Genomic DNA, 18,313 nt, shown 5'->3' with positions numbered 1-18,313 from the left:
ATATACATATATGTACATATATATATGTACATATATATGTATATATACATATATATACATATATATGTATGTATATATGTATATATATATATAATTTGTATGTTTGGGAGGCGACAGCACAGAACTCGTCATGTTCATCTCTGTTCTTTCTGCAGCCCAACCTGCCCAGTCCTTGAATGCCGCCCCCCATAAATCCACATGACCTGTTTTCTGTAATAGTGTCCATCCTGCCATGAGATGATCCAGTGTGTGTGCCGTGTACATGTGTATACATACATTAGCCCCGTACCGGACTAACTTCCATTACAGCCTCCTGCCAATGCTGATGAACTGATGAGTATGCATTTGGTCATTTTCTTCCACTTCACTTCTGTTAGGCTTCCATCACCTTCTCTCTTGCTGTTCCTCAAGCCATTTTGTCATTTCCTTTGTCCTGTCTCGTCCTTTCAGGTCTTTGATTGGTGTGTGTGTGCCAGCTTTATTTTTTGGAAGCATTAACCCTTTAAATGCCATCAAACACACAATGCACAGGCGATGGCCCTTTAAGACTTAACATGCAATCACTTACAACCTGCCCCGCTCACGTGCCATCGTGTCGTCTCCATCATGTACCAGTGCCCTCTCCAAGAGTTGTGTGGACAAAGAGATTGTTTGGATTGTTGGACGTTGGATCCAGTCATTTTTACAGAGTGAGGGGGGGGGGGTCTCTGTTTGATGTTTAGAAGCAACCGATCACTCGAGCTGTCAGGCCCATATGTCGTATGTCAGTGTTCAGCTTTAGCTTTAGGCCCAAAGCCCCACTCAATCAGGTACAACCAATGAGAGCTCATGTGTCCATTTGTCAACTATTGTGCATTCCCCGTCATTGTGATGTTCTGTTAGCTGTTTGAGAAACTTTAAAGGAACACTCAGACAATACACGTAGTCGCTTTCCTGCTGGGAGTCACGTGAGGAGATTGGTACGATTTTCATGTCTGCACGCTAAGTATGCTACAGTGGGTTAGCCTAGCTTAGCATAAAGACTGGAAACAGCTTCCCTGGCTCTTTCAGAAGTAAAACAAAAGCAGCCTACAGCACCTCTAAAGCTAACTAATTAAAGCAGTATATCTCATTAGGTTGATCTGTACCTACACATGGTATCTACAGTTCTTGAAAAGTTTTAAAAAGCATTGAATTCAGTTTCCTAAATGAATAGCCTTAGGAGGTATTAAAAAGTCTTGAATTTCATTTCCAAAAGTCAAATATAATCTCTTCGGTCCGGAGACATAATGAACACAGGTGCTATTATATTAGATACTAGTAGAAGGATGTTTTTTCTTTTGGACAGAGACAGGATGGCTGTTTACCCCTTTTACCAGTATTTCTGCTAAGCTAACACCTCAGCTTCACCTTGAATGGACAGATATGTGAGAGGTATCAATCTTCTCAGAAAGAAAGCCAATAAGCGTATTTCCCAAAATGTTACAGCATTGCTTTAAGACATATTTGTCCCAATGTAAAACGGGGCATAATGCTGCATGAGCACACTCCAACAAAAAAAAGGGGGGGGGGGGGGGATCACATTTGGATGGATATCCCCCCTCCCGTGACAATGGCCCTAGTGACATAACATTCCACCGACCTCAACATTCCATAGAACATACATTCCAAACAGCCGCATCACATTCCAGACCGGGTGTGCGAGTGCCCTCCTGTATCCCATGTTGCACTAGGTGTGGGTGAACCGCTGACTTCCATGTTGCCTCGGAGCATGACTCCCCCCGTCCCCGTCCCTTGGTTAACCCCCGTTGATCTCCCCGAGTTATCAGCTGGTCCCACCACCACAGAAAGGCAATGGCAGACAATATGCAAACAGACTGCCATGTCAACAGCTGTCCCCAGACGTAGGATAGGAAGTCTTACAAAGATGACGACTCATGCAAACACAGTGAGAGAACATGTCCGTCCTGCTGGTTCTGTTTGAGGATGGAGCAGGGCTCTCTGGGAACACCCTCACCTGTACAGAACCCTGTCTTCTTGAATGCCCATCATCATCATCGCCACCACCCTTTCGTCGTGGGCCGGTGGTGACATTGTATTGGTCTGTCTGTTTTGAAGCATGCATTTGGTATCATTAATGTCACTCTTTATGTGTTGGTAAATCATTTAGGCAACTGTCACTACTGTGTGCTATGATCACTCCACATCTGCTCTCTTCCTCTCTCACACACACACACACACATATTCTGTTCAAGTCCAACCTACTCTACTTCAGCACCTCTTAGCACAGCTCTATCAATGCTTTCTGAAAACACACACACACACACACAGCGAACAACAGGCTAATACTCTACAGTGGTGTAAATTTGACTGTCCAGTTTCAGCCATCTCTGTCCATCCGTCCAGCCACGTTACATCATGATGTTGTGAGACCGTTTCACAGAAGGCAAAACACAATGTGAAAAAGAATATATTATATTTATCAAAACTATAAATTGTACAACTGCACCACTACTGTACAGATCGCCCAAATGTGCACATGTGCATCTTTGATTTACAGGTACTATGTTCCTGTTACACTTTGTTTTTTTTTGCTTTTTTTAGGGGATGTTTCTTTCTTTTGATCCTATTGCTTTCTGTAAAGAGAGGACAAAATGGAAGCGCTTGTATATTATGATTATTTTAGATTTTCTCCATCGGTGCTCCCACTGATGGACAAAGACAGTTGCACATTCTCCTGAGCATATTCTGAGGGCTGTGTTTTCTGTCCATTGAACAGCCCCTGAAGTGTGCAGAGGTGTGGAGATGCTTATCGTCTCTTAAGACCAGAGACACCACTCTGTAAATAGGGAACAGGAGATATAGATGTACCTCATTATGATCTAAAGGACTGGACAAAGTGGAGACCCAGGGAGGATGGAAAACTGGAGGGTGATGCAGAGCTAGAGACTGCAGAAGTGCAATGCATCCGTGCATTGTTTAGGCTGCTCTTTTAGATCTGCTACAAGTATTTACTGCCATGTAATGATGGGGGGAAATTAACGTTTTACATTATTCATTATACATACTGTTGTAAATATTGTGTGTGGAATGGTCCCCCTTCTTGCACAACGCAGTGCTGTTCTGCAGACAGAAAATGCAGCCTTAACTGTGCTGAAATGAAAAAAGACCAAAAAAAAAACGACAACAAAACATAAAGACTATTGAATATATTAAAGAGTTACCTGCCTGTTATTTAAGCGAATAAATATCTATATATGAGAAAGAACACACCTGTATACTGTAGACTAAATCTGTATGGAAATCTAAGAGAATTTAATGGGAATTAAGTCCAACACCTTTTATCTGTATGAAAGAAAAAATACATCAAAGTATTCTACAATAATAACTTTGACAAAGTCTGTGTGGTCCTGTGTTGTTTGTTCACAATGATGCAAGACTACGTACGTTTGAAACCTCTGGAAAAGTGACACTTGGTCGTTTTTGTTTTGAAAGAGAGGCAGAGTTTATTCTGACTAACATGCCTCACAGGCACGTCTTCTAGCATGTAGAGCAGCATGCATGGCACTGCATCACCTTTTCTGAATTTTAAGGCCACTGTGGAGTTTTTTCTTCACTGGAAGGGTAAGGGTGCATGAATTATAATGAAGTCGTGAAAAAGCATGCACTAATGCATGTAGGCTAGTACTTCAGGAATGCACAGAGTATCTGTAATTGAGTTGATGCAAGAACAGTCCGTTAATTTATGCAACAACCAAGGTATCTTATTAATGATGTTCACGTCTCCTTCAAAGGTAAGTCTGCAGTTAAAGGGACAGAACACAAAACTGGCAGTGATCTGACAGGTCACAAGGATGAATGATTTAACAGCAACAAATGGTTCAAGGTTCCACATTGTGAAATGTAAACTCTACAAGTCTGTTTCATTATAAAGCAGGTCTAAGTACGATATAAATACTGTGAAAGTATTGAAACGTTAAAGAAATACACAAAGTTTTTTGGACATTAAAGCGTGTAAATATGTTATAGTAGAAACCCAAAATATAAGTATAAACCTGGAAAATAGCATATGTTTCCTTTAATACATCATATCAGATTTAAAGACGGATGTGTGCTGCCGTGACTGGTCAGTTTTGTGGCCTGTCCCGTGTAAATGCACACTGTGAAGAAGACGTGTCATCATTAATAACTCTGACACTATTAGTTGTTGTGTTCCTGATAGTTCATGAAGTACTAGTCCGTCTTTAAGTCATGCTTTTAAAGGTGAGGCTGCACACCTCTCTGACCAGAGAGTCCATAGAAGGATATCGGTGGTGATTGTGACAGTTGGAAATACAAAGATATGAACATGTTTTCCTAAGTATTGACTGTGTCTGGGAATCAGCATTTGTGGGATGTGTTGTAGCTGATTTGATTCAGTCTAGTCATCTCCCTTTGAGATAAGAGGATGAATGAATGGAGGCTTGGATGAGGATCTCGACTTGTCATACCAGGAAAAGCACAAGTGGAACTAATAACCCTGGGTATGTTTATGTGATCAAATAAACACCATCAGTAGGAGTGATGCCTGTCCTTTACAAGCAACATCACATTTTTCTTAAACATTTTTAGGCCACAAACAAACATATTTCAGTTCCATTAGGGTTTTTCAATTCTAAAGAGATTGAATTGAAAGAGTTGACTGTTTACAGGAAGGGTTAGCACCTAACTACTATATAATGCAAACCGTTTGACTCCGAGGTGAGCCAGAGCTCTTCAGACTGGGTCCATTTGGTTTTTCCAACGGGTCAGGTTCCAAACTAAAGGGGACTGTGCTTTCTCACTTAGGGCGCCGGTACTTTGGAACATACTGCATGAGGAAATCACTTCTAAACACACTTCTATGTGAATCACTTCCTCTGCACTACCGTCATAGTTTGGAATCACTGAGGGTTCTCTTGTGTCACCCTCTTCTCTTTTCAGTTCATCTGTGTACATTGTATCTTGCTCTAACACATAAACTACTAAGTGTACGCTATATTTCGAATCTTTTCAACACGTTACCTTGCGGTCAGTTATCCATGTTCTCTTTAAAGCCACAAGACTCCTTTGACATTTCACCTCACAGGTGGTCTACTGCGGCCTCCATCGGTTAGTTAGTGTGGTTGTGTGACTTTGGTCAGTCTGAACTCTTTAAAACACCAAAGTGTTTGTCAGAGGAGTCCTGCAGCTTCAGCCAGCATAGATAACAGCTTCAGTTTGTCTGACAGAAAAGTGAAGCAGTAAAACTGTTTGGGCAGGTTTTAGCCCACGTACTCCAAGTCTGACACCTAGGAGTGTCAGCTTGCCATAACACAGGTTGTTTTTAAATGTATTTAGTTCTGTTCTCCACTTGCAGACACCTAAACTCTTCTTTAATGAAGTCAATGAGTCACAGGGTTGCGAGCGGCATGCTGTGCTTTAATACGAAAGCAGACTGCTGTGTTGTGGGGTTCCAGGAGATTGCAGACATGTTGGCTCTGCTCTCGTTTATCAGGAGCAGGGAAAAGATGGAATCTGAGAAAGAAGCGTTGTGCTTGTCCAACTGCAGAGGGATGTCAACATCTCCTGTCTGATATATTTATAAAACAAGATGCATCAATCCGTTGTCTTGATTGCATGTGCACATTTACAACTACAGTATTTAACTTTCTACCAGTATTACCGCAACACTTTACTCACCATTTGACATTTACAATCTGTAAAAAATAACCTAATAAATGGTTTATTACACTCATGCATTTGATGGCAGATGTGTATATTAATACATTTGTCAACTAAAGCTCCTCCTTACAGCCCACATAAGATAAGGCTGCTCTATAAACAGATAATGACAACATAGTCAAATGTCTTCATAGAAGTCATACTTGACAAATGCTGGACATTAATGCACATTTTAAATGTCCTACATCCTAATGTGTTATACCTCATTATAGAATGATTAACAGGGGGACTAAAAGCATCAGTGTTACTATTAGTTTGCTTTAAAGATTCAGCTTTTTGACAAGCTTATCGATCTCCAAAAATATGCATTGTTACCGCAAATCTACGACGATGAAATGAGCACGTAAGTAAAATGATAATTTCCCTTTGACACAAGCAAATTCATGGTTCTCGTTCAGCTGTTAATGGTCATTAGACTTATTTGATTTCTTGCTGAGAGTTCCTAACCTTAAGTTTAGCAAAAATAATGGAAACAGCTAGCCAGGCTTTGTACTAAGCTAACAAAATCAGACTACCAGCAACTAATTCACTCATTTTACATCTTATTGTCTAATTTGTACAAAAACTAAAAAAGAAATTGTTAATTTATGGTGGTGTGAGGAGTTATGTGCACAATTACGTCTTGTCTGCATGCAGTAACTTTTCAGTCTCTCCTGGTTGCCACAATTTGCTGGTTTTACATCTCTGTGTCTCCATGAACCCAACAAACAGGATAATGTGTTAGTGAGCTTTAAAAGGTGCTGGTAGGGATCCTCACTCAGTCTTCATGCTAAACTCAGCTAACTGGCTGTAGCCTCATTCTAACATAGACACGAGAGTGGTATAGATCTGACCATCTGTCAACATGGAAGCAAATAAGCCTTTTCCCCAAAATGCAGAACTGTTCATTCATAGCTGGACTAAAGCACCACCCTGGGAGACTTTAGAACAGTACATGCTCTCAACTGTCCAACTACAAAGTGAGGAATCGATCTGTAACTCGAGAACTGCTCATCTCATCTACCTCACACTTGGTGGGTGTTTTGCTGGGGACCCAAGGGAGTCAAATTTGGTCACGTGAAATGTTCAAAATTGATAAACTTTGAATAAACAAGTGAACAACGCTCTGTGTAGCAGCAGGGGGCGGGGCTTCATGGCTTCGCAGACTTGAGCGTGTCGCTCACCTTGGATGCTTACTAACATGACTAGCAAACTCACTCAGTCTGCTCCAAGGGGCTCAGGTTCCCTACAGGACCGGAAACACACACCATCAAGGCTTTCCACGCATGACGCAGCTTAAGCAGACTGATCCAGCTCATGAAAGCCCCCCCATCAGATATTAATTATACTAGCCTTTTTTCAGTCGATATTTTTGACTTGTCGTGGTAGAAACGGTGCAGGTGTATTTAATAATATTAAAGTGATAGTTCAGATGTTTAGAAGTGTGGCTGTATGAGCTACTTCTTCATACTCGGTGTTACTACAGTAGATGGAGTTTGGAGAAACAGAGAGGAGCAATGTACTGCTGTGATGTATTTTAGACACCTAAAAAAAACAGTGTACGTGTACATTATATTTAGAACATTTTCCTGCTATACCTTGCTGTCAAAATCCTCCTGTCTAGTAAGGCACTGAAGCCGTTATGTCCATCTGTGCTCTCTTTAACTCACAAGACTCCACCGACAGAAACAGTAATGTTATCTCACAGAACACAGGAGTTGCTGGTTCGTTTGACAGCAAGCTAAAGCAGTGAAAAGATTCTAAACAGCAGTACGTTGCTTTGCTTCTGTGCTGGTACTACTGCCGGGTTCCTCAAAATGGGGACTTCAACCACCATCTACTGTAGGTACACAGTATAAAGTACATCAAAAAAATCTGAACTATCCCTTTAATGATGGCTGCATTCTACTGAAGGAGGTCCTGGTATTGTTTGTGCTGGCTCATTGGAATAGCTTACTGGGACACTTACTAGAACTGAGCCACCATTGTCAATTTCACATGTGCTTTTCCGCTAGGACACATTAAATGACTGCAATGAAACTCGTCTATTATCAAATGTAAAACAGCATTGAAAAATGACTGATATATGCATCTATGGTTTGAAATAAATGTGCTAAATCATGGGCAGAACGAGTACTCCCTGTGGGTCCCCGCATACTGCATTGCTTTGTACTTCCATCAAATGAGGTCTCGGTCATTTGTTTTGACAACCTTTACCAGACTTGACCCAAATGTTCAGGAAAAGTAAGACCATTATCGGCAGAGAGCTTGCTGTTTAGAAAGAGAAAAAGAGATGCATTAATATCAACAGTACAGAACAAGACACAGTAGATATTAGTAACTCAAACATAATGAAAATATGATTTATTTGTCCAACATGAAGGTCATTTGCCTCAAACAATATGTATTCAAATTATATAGACATTTACATTTAGGTACACAAAGATGGCAATTTCACCACTTAAATCAGATACTTTTGGATGTATTTACTTAATATAATTCCAGCAAGTCAATGTATACAAGACATAATTATGAGACTATTAAGTCTTTGATGGCATCACATCATGAGTAATGGAGCAGCTGTGGTCAAGCTCCCAGAAATGCTGCATGAGCTACAGATGTTGAGAATAAAATATGATCACGCATACCATTTGTTACCGATACTACCTTTAAAAAAATACCAGGCCACGTTGGCAGCAGCTTGTCCAGTCTCTTCACCTTCCACCAGCAGAATCCACTTTAGCATAAAGAAAAATAGGTGGCGCTAAATGAAAGCATTCTTTTGTACAATGGTGCCGGTTCACAAAGAGATCAATTCTTACCAAAAGGAAATATTTACAGTCTTGTCATTTTTAGCATTTCCAATTTGACAGCTGATACAGGATCTCTCTTTGTGGAGCTTCACCGTTATCTTAACATCTTAGTATTCAGGATATGTTAATTTAACTCTAAGATTTACAATCAAACAATTTCCTACAACAACAAACTGTAAATAAAATAAATCATTTAAGTACTCAAAATCCACTAACTGGGAAGAAGAACTGTATCAAAACAGAAGTACTAAGGTTTCCGCTCATCACCTCAGGCCTGTGAAAAACAACTACAAAAACGTCTGTTCTTGTCTGATCCTTACCATGGAGTCAGGGAGGTAAAGGTGTTCAGAAAGCCACTCATCCCGCATGGTGCATCAACCACTACCTAGAAGAAACTGTCAACAAGGTTTAGCAGTAACGTGTACTCAATCCATCATCACAATGAAACACATGCACATTCAGCAGTTCTTAGGTAATCTTAACTAATTCAACAGTGTTCATCCACCCTCAAGAAGTTCGGTAAAGAGCCATATCAAGTTCAGTCTCAATATCTGAAAACAGAGGTAAGTACTTGACCCTACATTCTGAGCGATGTGCTTGCACTCTCTGCACACTTGGTGCAGAACTCAACTGAGACGTGGTTCTTGTCCACGTGCAGACACACGCCACCCGCTGTCTCTTTCTCCTCCACTTTCACACGCTTTCTGGGCAAGGCGTAGTCGTGGTCGTTCGAGTCAGGCCCCTGGAAAAGCGAGGAAGATAATTTCATCCCATTCACACCGCTCAGCCTGGACAAGAGCTGGGCTAACATGCTCTCATTGGCCAGCACAGCCCTCAAGTACCTGGTCTCATCTTCCAACTCTTCCACTCTCTTCGTCAGTTGAGAATTTTCCTGTCGGAGTACATTGTTTTCTGTTGACACGATGCCAACTTTCTTCTCCAAGCTGTTGACATATTCTTTCTTCCTGAGACGATTCAATCTGGCAGCAACAGCGTTTTTGTTGATCATGTGGCTTGACTGGCTTTGCCTCTTCTTCATCCTCGAGTCAGATGACATTCTATCTGGAGATGATGCCGTTGAAGCCTCAATCTCGGAATCTTGGTCTTTAGCACTCAAACCAAGATCAGCCAACTCAATATCAAAGAGCGAGGAGGCAGTATCTCTTTCAAGTGTCCATTTTAAGTCTTCCATTCCAAACAGGTCATCTAGCTCTAGTCCAGTGGTGTCCATATCATCAGATGGGAAACCCTCAGATGGACTTGAGAAATCTTCGACAGTTTCCACCACTTCAACCTCCAGAGGCTGAAGCGCTGCGTTGTTCATAGTGCGTCTTCTTCTTGTGATCATTGTGGTTTGACAGTCAGACTGCAAGGAAGCTGTCCAGAATATCACCTGAGATTCCTCACCTTTGGAGACAACAAAATATACTGTGAGTGTGTAATCGTGCAGCAAATAGCCCATTCATTTATCAGGGAAATGTATTATTTTGATACCAATTTCAGTCACTGTAAAAGTGATACGTTTTCCCTAAGGAGAAAGCTATAGCTCAGTGTGGACTGAGTAGTAAAAGTATTTGCCATACTTGACACTTAATGGACGTACTAATTGTGTTTTCAACATTTCTACCATTGAGTTGGCTCTGTTTAACTGTGGTAACGTTATCTTTTAGACAGTGACATATTTACTTTACTCCAGACATTCTCCATTTTCTTACAGGCTAAGAAATAGCGACGGTGCGTGTTGGCTAAACGTATTACCAACGTAACTGACTCAGGATAGATAGCATTGGTACCTAACGTTAGCACTATCCGGAGTTTTACAATAATGCACCGTCACACATAACTTACCTCACTATGCATAATTCCACCACTGTTAAAATACTATGCGTATTAGGTCAATAAACAAAAAATGACAAATGATATTCGTAAGTTAAGCTTTCCATCTAGGCCGCAATTGTCCTAGAAGCTTTAGCAACTTGCAAACGTTAACGCTAGTTGACAGTATTCAACGTATGTCGACACCAGTGTGTTCTGGTGCATTAAAACAAAAAGTTAAAGTCTTATTTACCCACATTGACATTTCTTCTCAGTCAATTAGTTAACGTGAACGCATTTAGCTAACTAACAAGTGCTCGCTCGGTTTTCGTTCAAGCTAACTCAGCTAACGTTAACGTCGACTAAAGCCATGAGGCGTTAACCAACACAACTAGCGTACTTAATGACGCAGCATATTTTACCGCCACTTCTCCAACCAACAACTTACCGTCCCGTTGAATAGCCTTAAACACTAATGAAATTATAAACTACTGCAACAGTCAGTCGAAGAAACGGCGCTGGTAACTGAGTGTTTTCTCAACCGCTCATAGCTTGAAAAACGGAGGACAATGGCTCCGGACGGGAAGCAGCTCTGCGAAGACACTTCCGGCCAAGTTATCAAAAAATAAAAGTCCTACAGAACTTGGTCGCGAGTGGACAAGTGCATGTTAATGTGGCGCAGTGATAATGACCAGCTATACCAACGCCTCTCTAACAGAGTCCAAAAAGTAAAGTATTTGTTACATGACTGTTGTGTTGCATCACATTTTATACAGGGGTGTATATTTTTCAGGTCACCATATAATGCTTAGAATATAACCTGTTATATTGTTTAAATTGTATTTTTAAAATTTGCACTTTTGTACATTTAACGTATTTGTCCTAATTCTGCGAAGTTAGCTGTGTCTTAAGTTGTGTGTGTTAAGTTATCTAACAGAACAAAGATGAGAAGTTTCCTTCACTTTAGTGCTGCTTTCAGTCTGAAGGCCTTCTGAACAGTGTCTGCTCACGCCATTAGCTGTTCTCCACAGTAGACTTACTTTTCAAATGTTTCATGAATCTTACACTCAAAAACAACACAATCACATTCCTTTGATAGGAAACTGTTTTATTGACCATTAGTGCACAAAAGAAAATGTATTACACAAAACCACCTTGTGCTTATTCCCTCTGCCAGGGTTTTCAACTGAAAGGCGTCTACTCCAAAACCCTTTGTAGGGCCGACAACTGCATCAACTCTGCTCAAGTTCACTTGTATCACAGGTGGAAGAAAAACAAAACCTCACTGTACACCATCATATGAATGAACCATATCAATCTGACATTATTCTATTTATAATGTATGATGTGTCAAATGTCTGCTTTTTTCTTAACCACCTAATATATAAAATATTGTCGACAACATGAAGGCTTTTACGAATGCTTTTAGATTAGGGCTTCAACCACCTCTTGTTTTCCATATTAACTATTCTGCTGATTGGTTTTTAATTAATATATGAATCTTTTTAGTCTATAAAATGTCAGAAACTTGAGCGGAAAAAAAGTTTTGGGCTGGAAGTTAGTTGAAGAGGTCTCTGGAAAACTATATGGACTGTTTTTCACTTCTGACATTTCATTAATTGATTAAAAAAAAAAAAAATCATTCATTTTTATCCATAATGACATAAAATCAGAAAAGTAGCAATTTATCACTTAAGAAGCTGGAACCAGCGACTGGTGAAAGACGCCGATAAATGACATTTATGTCGTTCGACAAATCAATGAATCAACTGCTTTACATATTTCATCCCTCACCAAACTCTGCTTAGTACTGAAGTTGACCTATTTTGAGCATGTTTCTTTTATCTATGTGTCAAAACAATCTGGAACATTTATTTCAAAGCTTTATAACAACTCAAAAAAGTTGCAGTCCAGATTTCAGCATATTGACGTCACTGTGGTTCCAAAGAAGGCCGTCAGCTCTTCTCACTTGTGCCAAGACTCCTGGGACGTTGTGCGCTGTGTTGCTCTCCAACTCCACCGGCTGGTCAAAGACGGTCATCGTTGAGTAGTTTTCCACCATGAGGCGCGAAGGGTCATCAGACTGTCCGGGGACTTTACCGAAAGGATAGTTCTTCCACAACACCTTATCGTGGCACAGCTGCCACGGAGAGCCTCTGAGCAATCTGGCCTTTTCAGCCTGAACATCCGCCCATTTGTACTCCTGGGAGGACTCGCTCCTCTCCGCCTCGGCCGCCGAACGCCAAGGATGGCTGAGGTGCCGCGAATGCTGCAGCTTCTCGTGCAAGCTCTCCAGTGTGTATATGGGCTGTTGTTTCCGCCGTGGAGCCGTGTCGGACTCCGAGTGTACACCCTGTGTGTAGATGGAGCAGAGCTGGAGCAGCCTCTGTCGGGTTTCCAGAGGGAGGGGATGCTCCATGTCGTCCAGGATCAACTGGAGCAAGTGAGGCGTGCTGACACAGGGAGCATCCAGGCATGCTGAGAGCAGCTGCTGCCACCTCAGCTGGATGCGGTTTACAAAGACCCTGTCCTTCATTCTAGCCTTCTTCTGCCCCTTTGTTTCAAAGTGGTATTCAAATTTGTTGCTGTTGCAGACGATGATTTCTGAAATCCATGCAGAGACGTAGAAAGCCCTGTGAGTATTCTGCTCTTTGGCGAGCAGTTTCAGCTCAACAAACAGCTTCTCCAGGAGGAGGTGAATAAAGGGCGGAGAGTTGAGCATCTTCAGGAGTGGCAGCCAAAAACGCAGGAAGGCTTGAGCGAGTCTGGGTTCAGGGGCACTGGCGCTGTCAGAGGCGCCGCAGCCCAACGTTTCCAGTTGTTCCGCAGTCGGAACTAGAAATCCGTCTTCCAGCAACACATCAATCAGCAGATGACCTGACTGCAAAGCAAACTGCTTGATCTCACCTAGTAACCAGCTCATATCTGCAAACGGGGCTGGCCACAAGTTCTTCCCTTTGTCCTCAGGGAGTCTATCAAAAGCCTGGTACTGCTCCTTTTCAAACGAGATCAGAAGCTCCCGGGCATTCTTGTAGGATTCCATCTCTTTCTGCCTTGCGATGAGCTCGTCCCCTTGGCGTTTCAGGTCTACCTCTTCATCCTCTCCATCCGACTCCGACTCCCAGTCCTCATTAGGTCCTCCTCCCAACTGCCTGGACCAGTATTCCTGCTGGAGCCACTCCAGAACCACCTTACATCCCTTTCGACACCATTTTAAGGTTGGAAGCTTCCTGTGCGTCATGTCATGCCTCAGGTCTACGACCCACTCTGGGATGTTCAGGTTCCCAGCCAGCCGCCTCAGAGGACGGGCTGTTCTCCCCTGCTGTCGCTCGGTGATCAAATTGACAAACCTGACCAGGCCCGCTCCGTAAAGCAAGACCAGATCCTCTCCGTCCAGTTGTCCCGACCTGTCCAGCACCTGGCACCTCACCAGGTCCGCTGTGCAGTCCACCGCCACGGGAGTGCTGTTGGCGTACCTGCCTCTCCACGCTGATATCCTTTTCAGGGCAAACCTCTGTAAGGCGGAGTCCTTCGAGTAGAGATACTCCAGGACCTGATCCCACTCAGCTTTGTTGGCCCATGCCACCACATGGCGTCTTTTCTCGGAGCTCTTCTTCTTCATTTTAATGGCGTAGGAGGCGCGCGGTCGACTTACGTTATCACCTTATACACATAACGCTCTTCTAAGCCGAGAAACGTCTCAATTAAATATGTAACAAACGTAGCTTTATATCGCAGCGTCAGTGTTGAGAGAAAACGATGGTATCGCATCCCGGAAATGACATGTTTGCATCCACTTCTTCTTTGGGGTTTTAACGGTAGCTCTGCGTCCTTAATGAATCACTACTGACACCTTGTGGAGTGAGTTAACTCCTACAGTGTGTCACATTTCCTCATCAGTCCAGTTCTCCTCAGGAAGCTAATATTGTAAGAAAGAAAAGTAATTATTTTATTTATAAAGCACCTTTCCAAACATAGGTTACAAAGTGCCTTACAAAAGGACACATGTATTATCTATTAAAAGAACAAAATATGAGTGCAACACGAACAGGAGAAAATAGCCAGAGAAAAACAAAACAAAAGAAACATCACAGCACAAAAAAAGAGTACATGTCTAAAGCACAAAAACACAGAGAAAAGATAGGTCTTCAGCTGCGACTTAAAACACCCAACAGAGTCTGCTGACCTGGCTCCCAGGGGACACTGGTCCACAGCCTGAGACACAGGACAAAAGACACAGTCACCGCAAGTCTGAGAGGCCGAGCAGAGGTACATGACCTGTGTAGATCACTGATACATTCTGGAGCAAGACTATTCAAAGCCGTATAGATGAGGAGGGAGATCTTGACATGGATCCTTAATTGGGAGCCAGTGAAGTGAGACCAGAACGGTGATGTGAGAGCAATATGAGGTCTGAGTAGCCTTGCTGTGTTTTGGACTAACTGTCTTGGTTTAGGCAGGAACAAAGAGCATTACAGTAGTGTAAGTGGGATGACACAAAATCATGGATAGATAATAATGGGCACATGTTTTGCTATATTCCTCAGGTGACGAGCAGGCCTGTGATTTGACAGAGTAAAAAAAAAAACAGCGTGCGAGTTGTGTATCATCAGCATAGCGATGATAAAACAACCAAATTGACAGATTAAGGGCCCTAAGTGGAGCATGAAGAAAATAAAATGGTCTGAGAATTGACCTCTGAAGCCCCCCACAAGTTAAAGGAAATGATTCTAGAAAGTATTAATGCAAAGGGTAAATACCCCAACATCACTGTAATCATCATGCTCCATTTTCATTTTATTGATACCACTTTCTGGGTCAACCCATTTTTCTGCTCACAACCGTTTATCAAGTGGAAGGGAAGAACACCACCACTGGAGGCCAAGCTTAAAAATCAATGTTCAAATGTAACATTTATTCTTGAAATGTAAAATGATAGTAGGAGTGCTAATAATACATGGATTGTTCAATACAGTTGAAAAGGACTGTTTAACTAATTTATTCTACAGGTTGGGACAAACATGACACGTGATTACATGATGTAATGTTTCTTTGTTGGTTCTATTCAGGATTCTTTAACATTCGGAGGGTGATGGCAAGAACCCACCTTGGCGGTTCTACAGAGAATCTTTCAGTTTCCTTGTATATCTCATAGGACTTTGTCCATCTTCACGATAGTTTTCATGTAAGTAATTACCCTGAGACCATCAGAACCATATCCAGCAGGCTTAAACCTCATGAACCCTTTGAAGGGCCGGAGCTGGTGTGGTGCACACAACAATTACGGTTCAATTGGGGGTCTGGCTGGATGATGTTTTGACACTTTGCCAGACTTTCAACAATCATTTAAGAACTTCTTCAGATGATTGCAAGCAGAGATTATATTAGGCTACTCAACTGGTTTATTTGTCAACCATTTCATTTAGTTTTGCTTTGTCAATGAAATAGGTTGTTTGACAGTCACCTCTCATGTTGTGAGGAAAGAGCCTGGAGGTCGTTCAAATCAGGGAGTAAAAAAATATTAAATAAATACCCGTGATTGTACATAACATGTTATGACGTTGTAAAGGGATATGTGGCAGCAAAGTGCTGTCCCATTCGTATTTACGGCCTCACAGTCTCTCACACTCAACCATTCAACAGGTGACATCAGATAAGTCCCTGAGGGATCAGGGTTTAAGGCCTTTAGGAGGACACTGGGATTGGGTCACTACGGTGACTATAAACAAAGCTTTAACCGGCTCAGACTGTCCTCAGAGCGCAATCAGCTGCAACGATTGGTCTTGAAACATGGAGCCCGGCTTGTTTACCACGCTTTGTGAGGGCGACTCTTTTGCTGTGTTATCACCATTCATATTTATACAACCAATGGGTTTGTGTTTCAATTATTTACAAGAGCACAGTGTAAAAAACATCTACTATGTATAAGTATCAAATGGTAGGCCTGCGTCATTGGATTATACATATTAATGCATTTATGCGTTCATTACTTTAATGCAACTGGTAAAGGTGGAGCTCATCTTAAAAATAGTTAGCTATAAACTTAATAAAACATCATTATTAGTATATTTAGTGTTAAGAATCTATTATTGTCAAACAAAGGTAGCGGAGTTAAAAAAATAGAAGTATAAATTTTGATAGTAAATACTCAAGAAGTGTAAGAAGTATATTTTGAACCCAAAATATTTTAAATTGTACTGAACTTCACGGTCAGGCTCATACTTATGTAGCTGATCTACTTCACCCATATTCACCCGCCCGCACCCTCAGGTCAAACGCTCTAGGTCTTCTGTCAGTCGCTCGCACACGATTTAAGACCCGTGGTGACCGAGCCTTTGAGGCAGTGGCGCCGAGGCTATGGAATGCTCTGCCTGCAACTCTACGCCTCGCAGATACTGTGAATACTTTTAAAAAACAGCTCAAAACCCACCTTTTTAGGCTGGCGTTTGAGAAAAAACCCATGTCCTAGACCTGCTCTTAAAATATGTTTTAATTTTTATTATTTTATTTTTTATTTTATTCTGTGTATGTAATTTATTGACCCTAGGGTCACATTGTGTTTTTTATGCTTTTAAATTTCTGCTGTTAAGCACTTTGTGATGTTATGTCTGTGAAAAGCGCTCCATAAATAAATTTCATTCATTCATTCAAAATAGAACAAGAGTGCAAAATAGTTTATAAAGCATCTTTTTGATCTCAACACCAGAGTGATGCATTGTCTTTTAAAATGTACAGAATTGCAAGGCTGTGCCATGTATGTCTGTATGTACAGGTGCATCTCAATGAATTAGAGTGTCTTGCCCACTGACATGGACTAGTAGAGCCGGGATCAAACCGCCGATCCTCTGAGTGAAGGACGACCCTGCTGTCCACTGAGCCCCTGACGCTGTGACGTCCTTGTTTCACCCAAAGCTGGTTGGATCCTGGAGAGCCAGACGGAGCCCTTCAGTCAGAGGGCTCTGACGGGAAAAAGGAGGCTATGCTTCATTGTAATGTACAGATTGAAGGAGCGATTTCATCTGACAAATAAAATGAATTGATTGAAACGTTGGTGAAGAAAAGAAGACATTAAATAAGACGTTAATACACGTTTGAGTTGAATTTAATGTGGTGCAGCGTGTTTGAGACTATTTGCATATGGAGTTAACGTACCTGATGTTTTTTTTCAATAATAGTCCGCCTGAAATACAAAAGCAAGAAAGGTATCAGCTAAAACCATTCGTGAACACCCAACAAAGGCAATGAGGAGAAACGAATCGGAGGAAATGATGGTTGTCAGAGCCAGTCAAATTAGGGATGCAAAAGGAGCACTAACCTGTGATCCCAAGAACAACTGCAAATAATATTATTGCAGCTATCAAGCCGTAACGTTGTCTTGAAGCATCTCCACACATAACATCACTGCTTGGGCTTCCTTCTTTGACCTTTACTTCGGTTTCTGAGCATCTGTTGAAAAAGAGAAATGAAAGACAGCTTTAGTGCTTTGTGTGTTTCAAATGAAACCCTTTTCAAAATGTCTTCATGATGTTGTAAGAAGTACAAAGTGGGAAAAGTCACACGTTAAAAACAAACCAACATTCAAAGGAACTCTTTAAAAAAAGATCCATTGAAAGTTCCTTGTGTTTTGTGACCAAATGAAATGGTAATGTTTTGAATCTCCTGTGGAGAGGGTTAGGGTTATATATATATACATATACATATATATATACATACATATACACATACACATATACATATATATACATATATATATACACATACACATATATATATACACACATATACATACATATACACATATGTATGTATATCTACATATGTACATATATAAATACATATATACATATATATATATATATATACATACATACATATAAATACATATATACATATACATACATATAAATACATATATACATATAAATACATATAAATACATATATACATATAAATACATATATACATACATATATACATATATAAAT

The 18,313-nt window shown here is 41.2% G+C and overlaps 2 protein-coding genes across 2 annotated transcripts; both read right to left on the bottom strand.

Annotated features, from left to right (window-relative positions):
* Positions 1–4,380: 4,380 nt before the first annotated feature.
* On the bottom strand, positions 4,381–10,863 carry crebzf (CREB/ATF bZIP transcription factor). Its single transcript, XM_031877564.1, has 2 exons — positions 10,777–10,863; positions 4,381–9,920 (listed from the first exon to the last, which is right to left on the bottom strand). The coding sequence occupies exon 2, from the start codon at positions 9,859–9,861 to the stop codon at positions 9,091–9,093; it is 771 nt and encodes a 256-aa protein (XP_031733424.1). The 5' UTR covers positions 9,862–9,920; positions 10,777–10,863; the 3' UTR covers positions 4,381–9,090.
* Positions 10,864–11,419: 556 nt separating this feature from the next.
* las1l (LAS1 like ribosome biogenesis factor) lies at positions 11,420–18,062 on the bottom strand. Its single transcript, XM_031877562.1, has 4 exons — positions 17,644–18,062; positions 17,481–17,508; positions 17,138–17,287; positions 11,420–14,247 (listed from the first exon to the last, which is right to left on the bottom strand). Exon 4 carries the CDS (start codon positions 13,948–13,950, stop codon positions 12,223–12,225), a length of 1,728 nt encoding a protein of 575 aa, XP_031733422.1. The 5' UTR covers positions 13,951–14,247; positions 17,138–17,287; positions 17,481–17,508; positions 17,644–18,062; the 3' UTR covers positions 11,420–12,222.
* Positions 18,063–18,313: the final 251 nt, after the last annotated feature.

This window comes from Anarrhichthys ocellatus, unplaced genomic scaffold, assembly GCF_004355925.1.
Source record: "Anarrhichthys ocellatus isolate YVR2014 unplaced genomic scaffold, GSC_Weel_1.0 scaffold140, whole genome shotgun sequence".
In the NCBI taxonomy this organism is placed as follows: domain Eukaryota; kingdom Metazoa; phylum Chordata; class Actinopteri; order Perciformes; family Anarhichadidae; genus Anarrhichthys; species Anarrhichthys ocellatus.
This window is presented reverse-complemented; position numbering and strand designations above follow the sequence as displayed.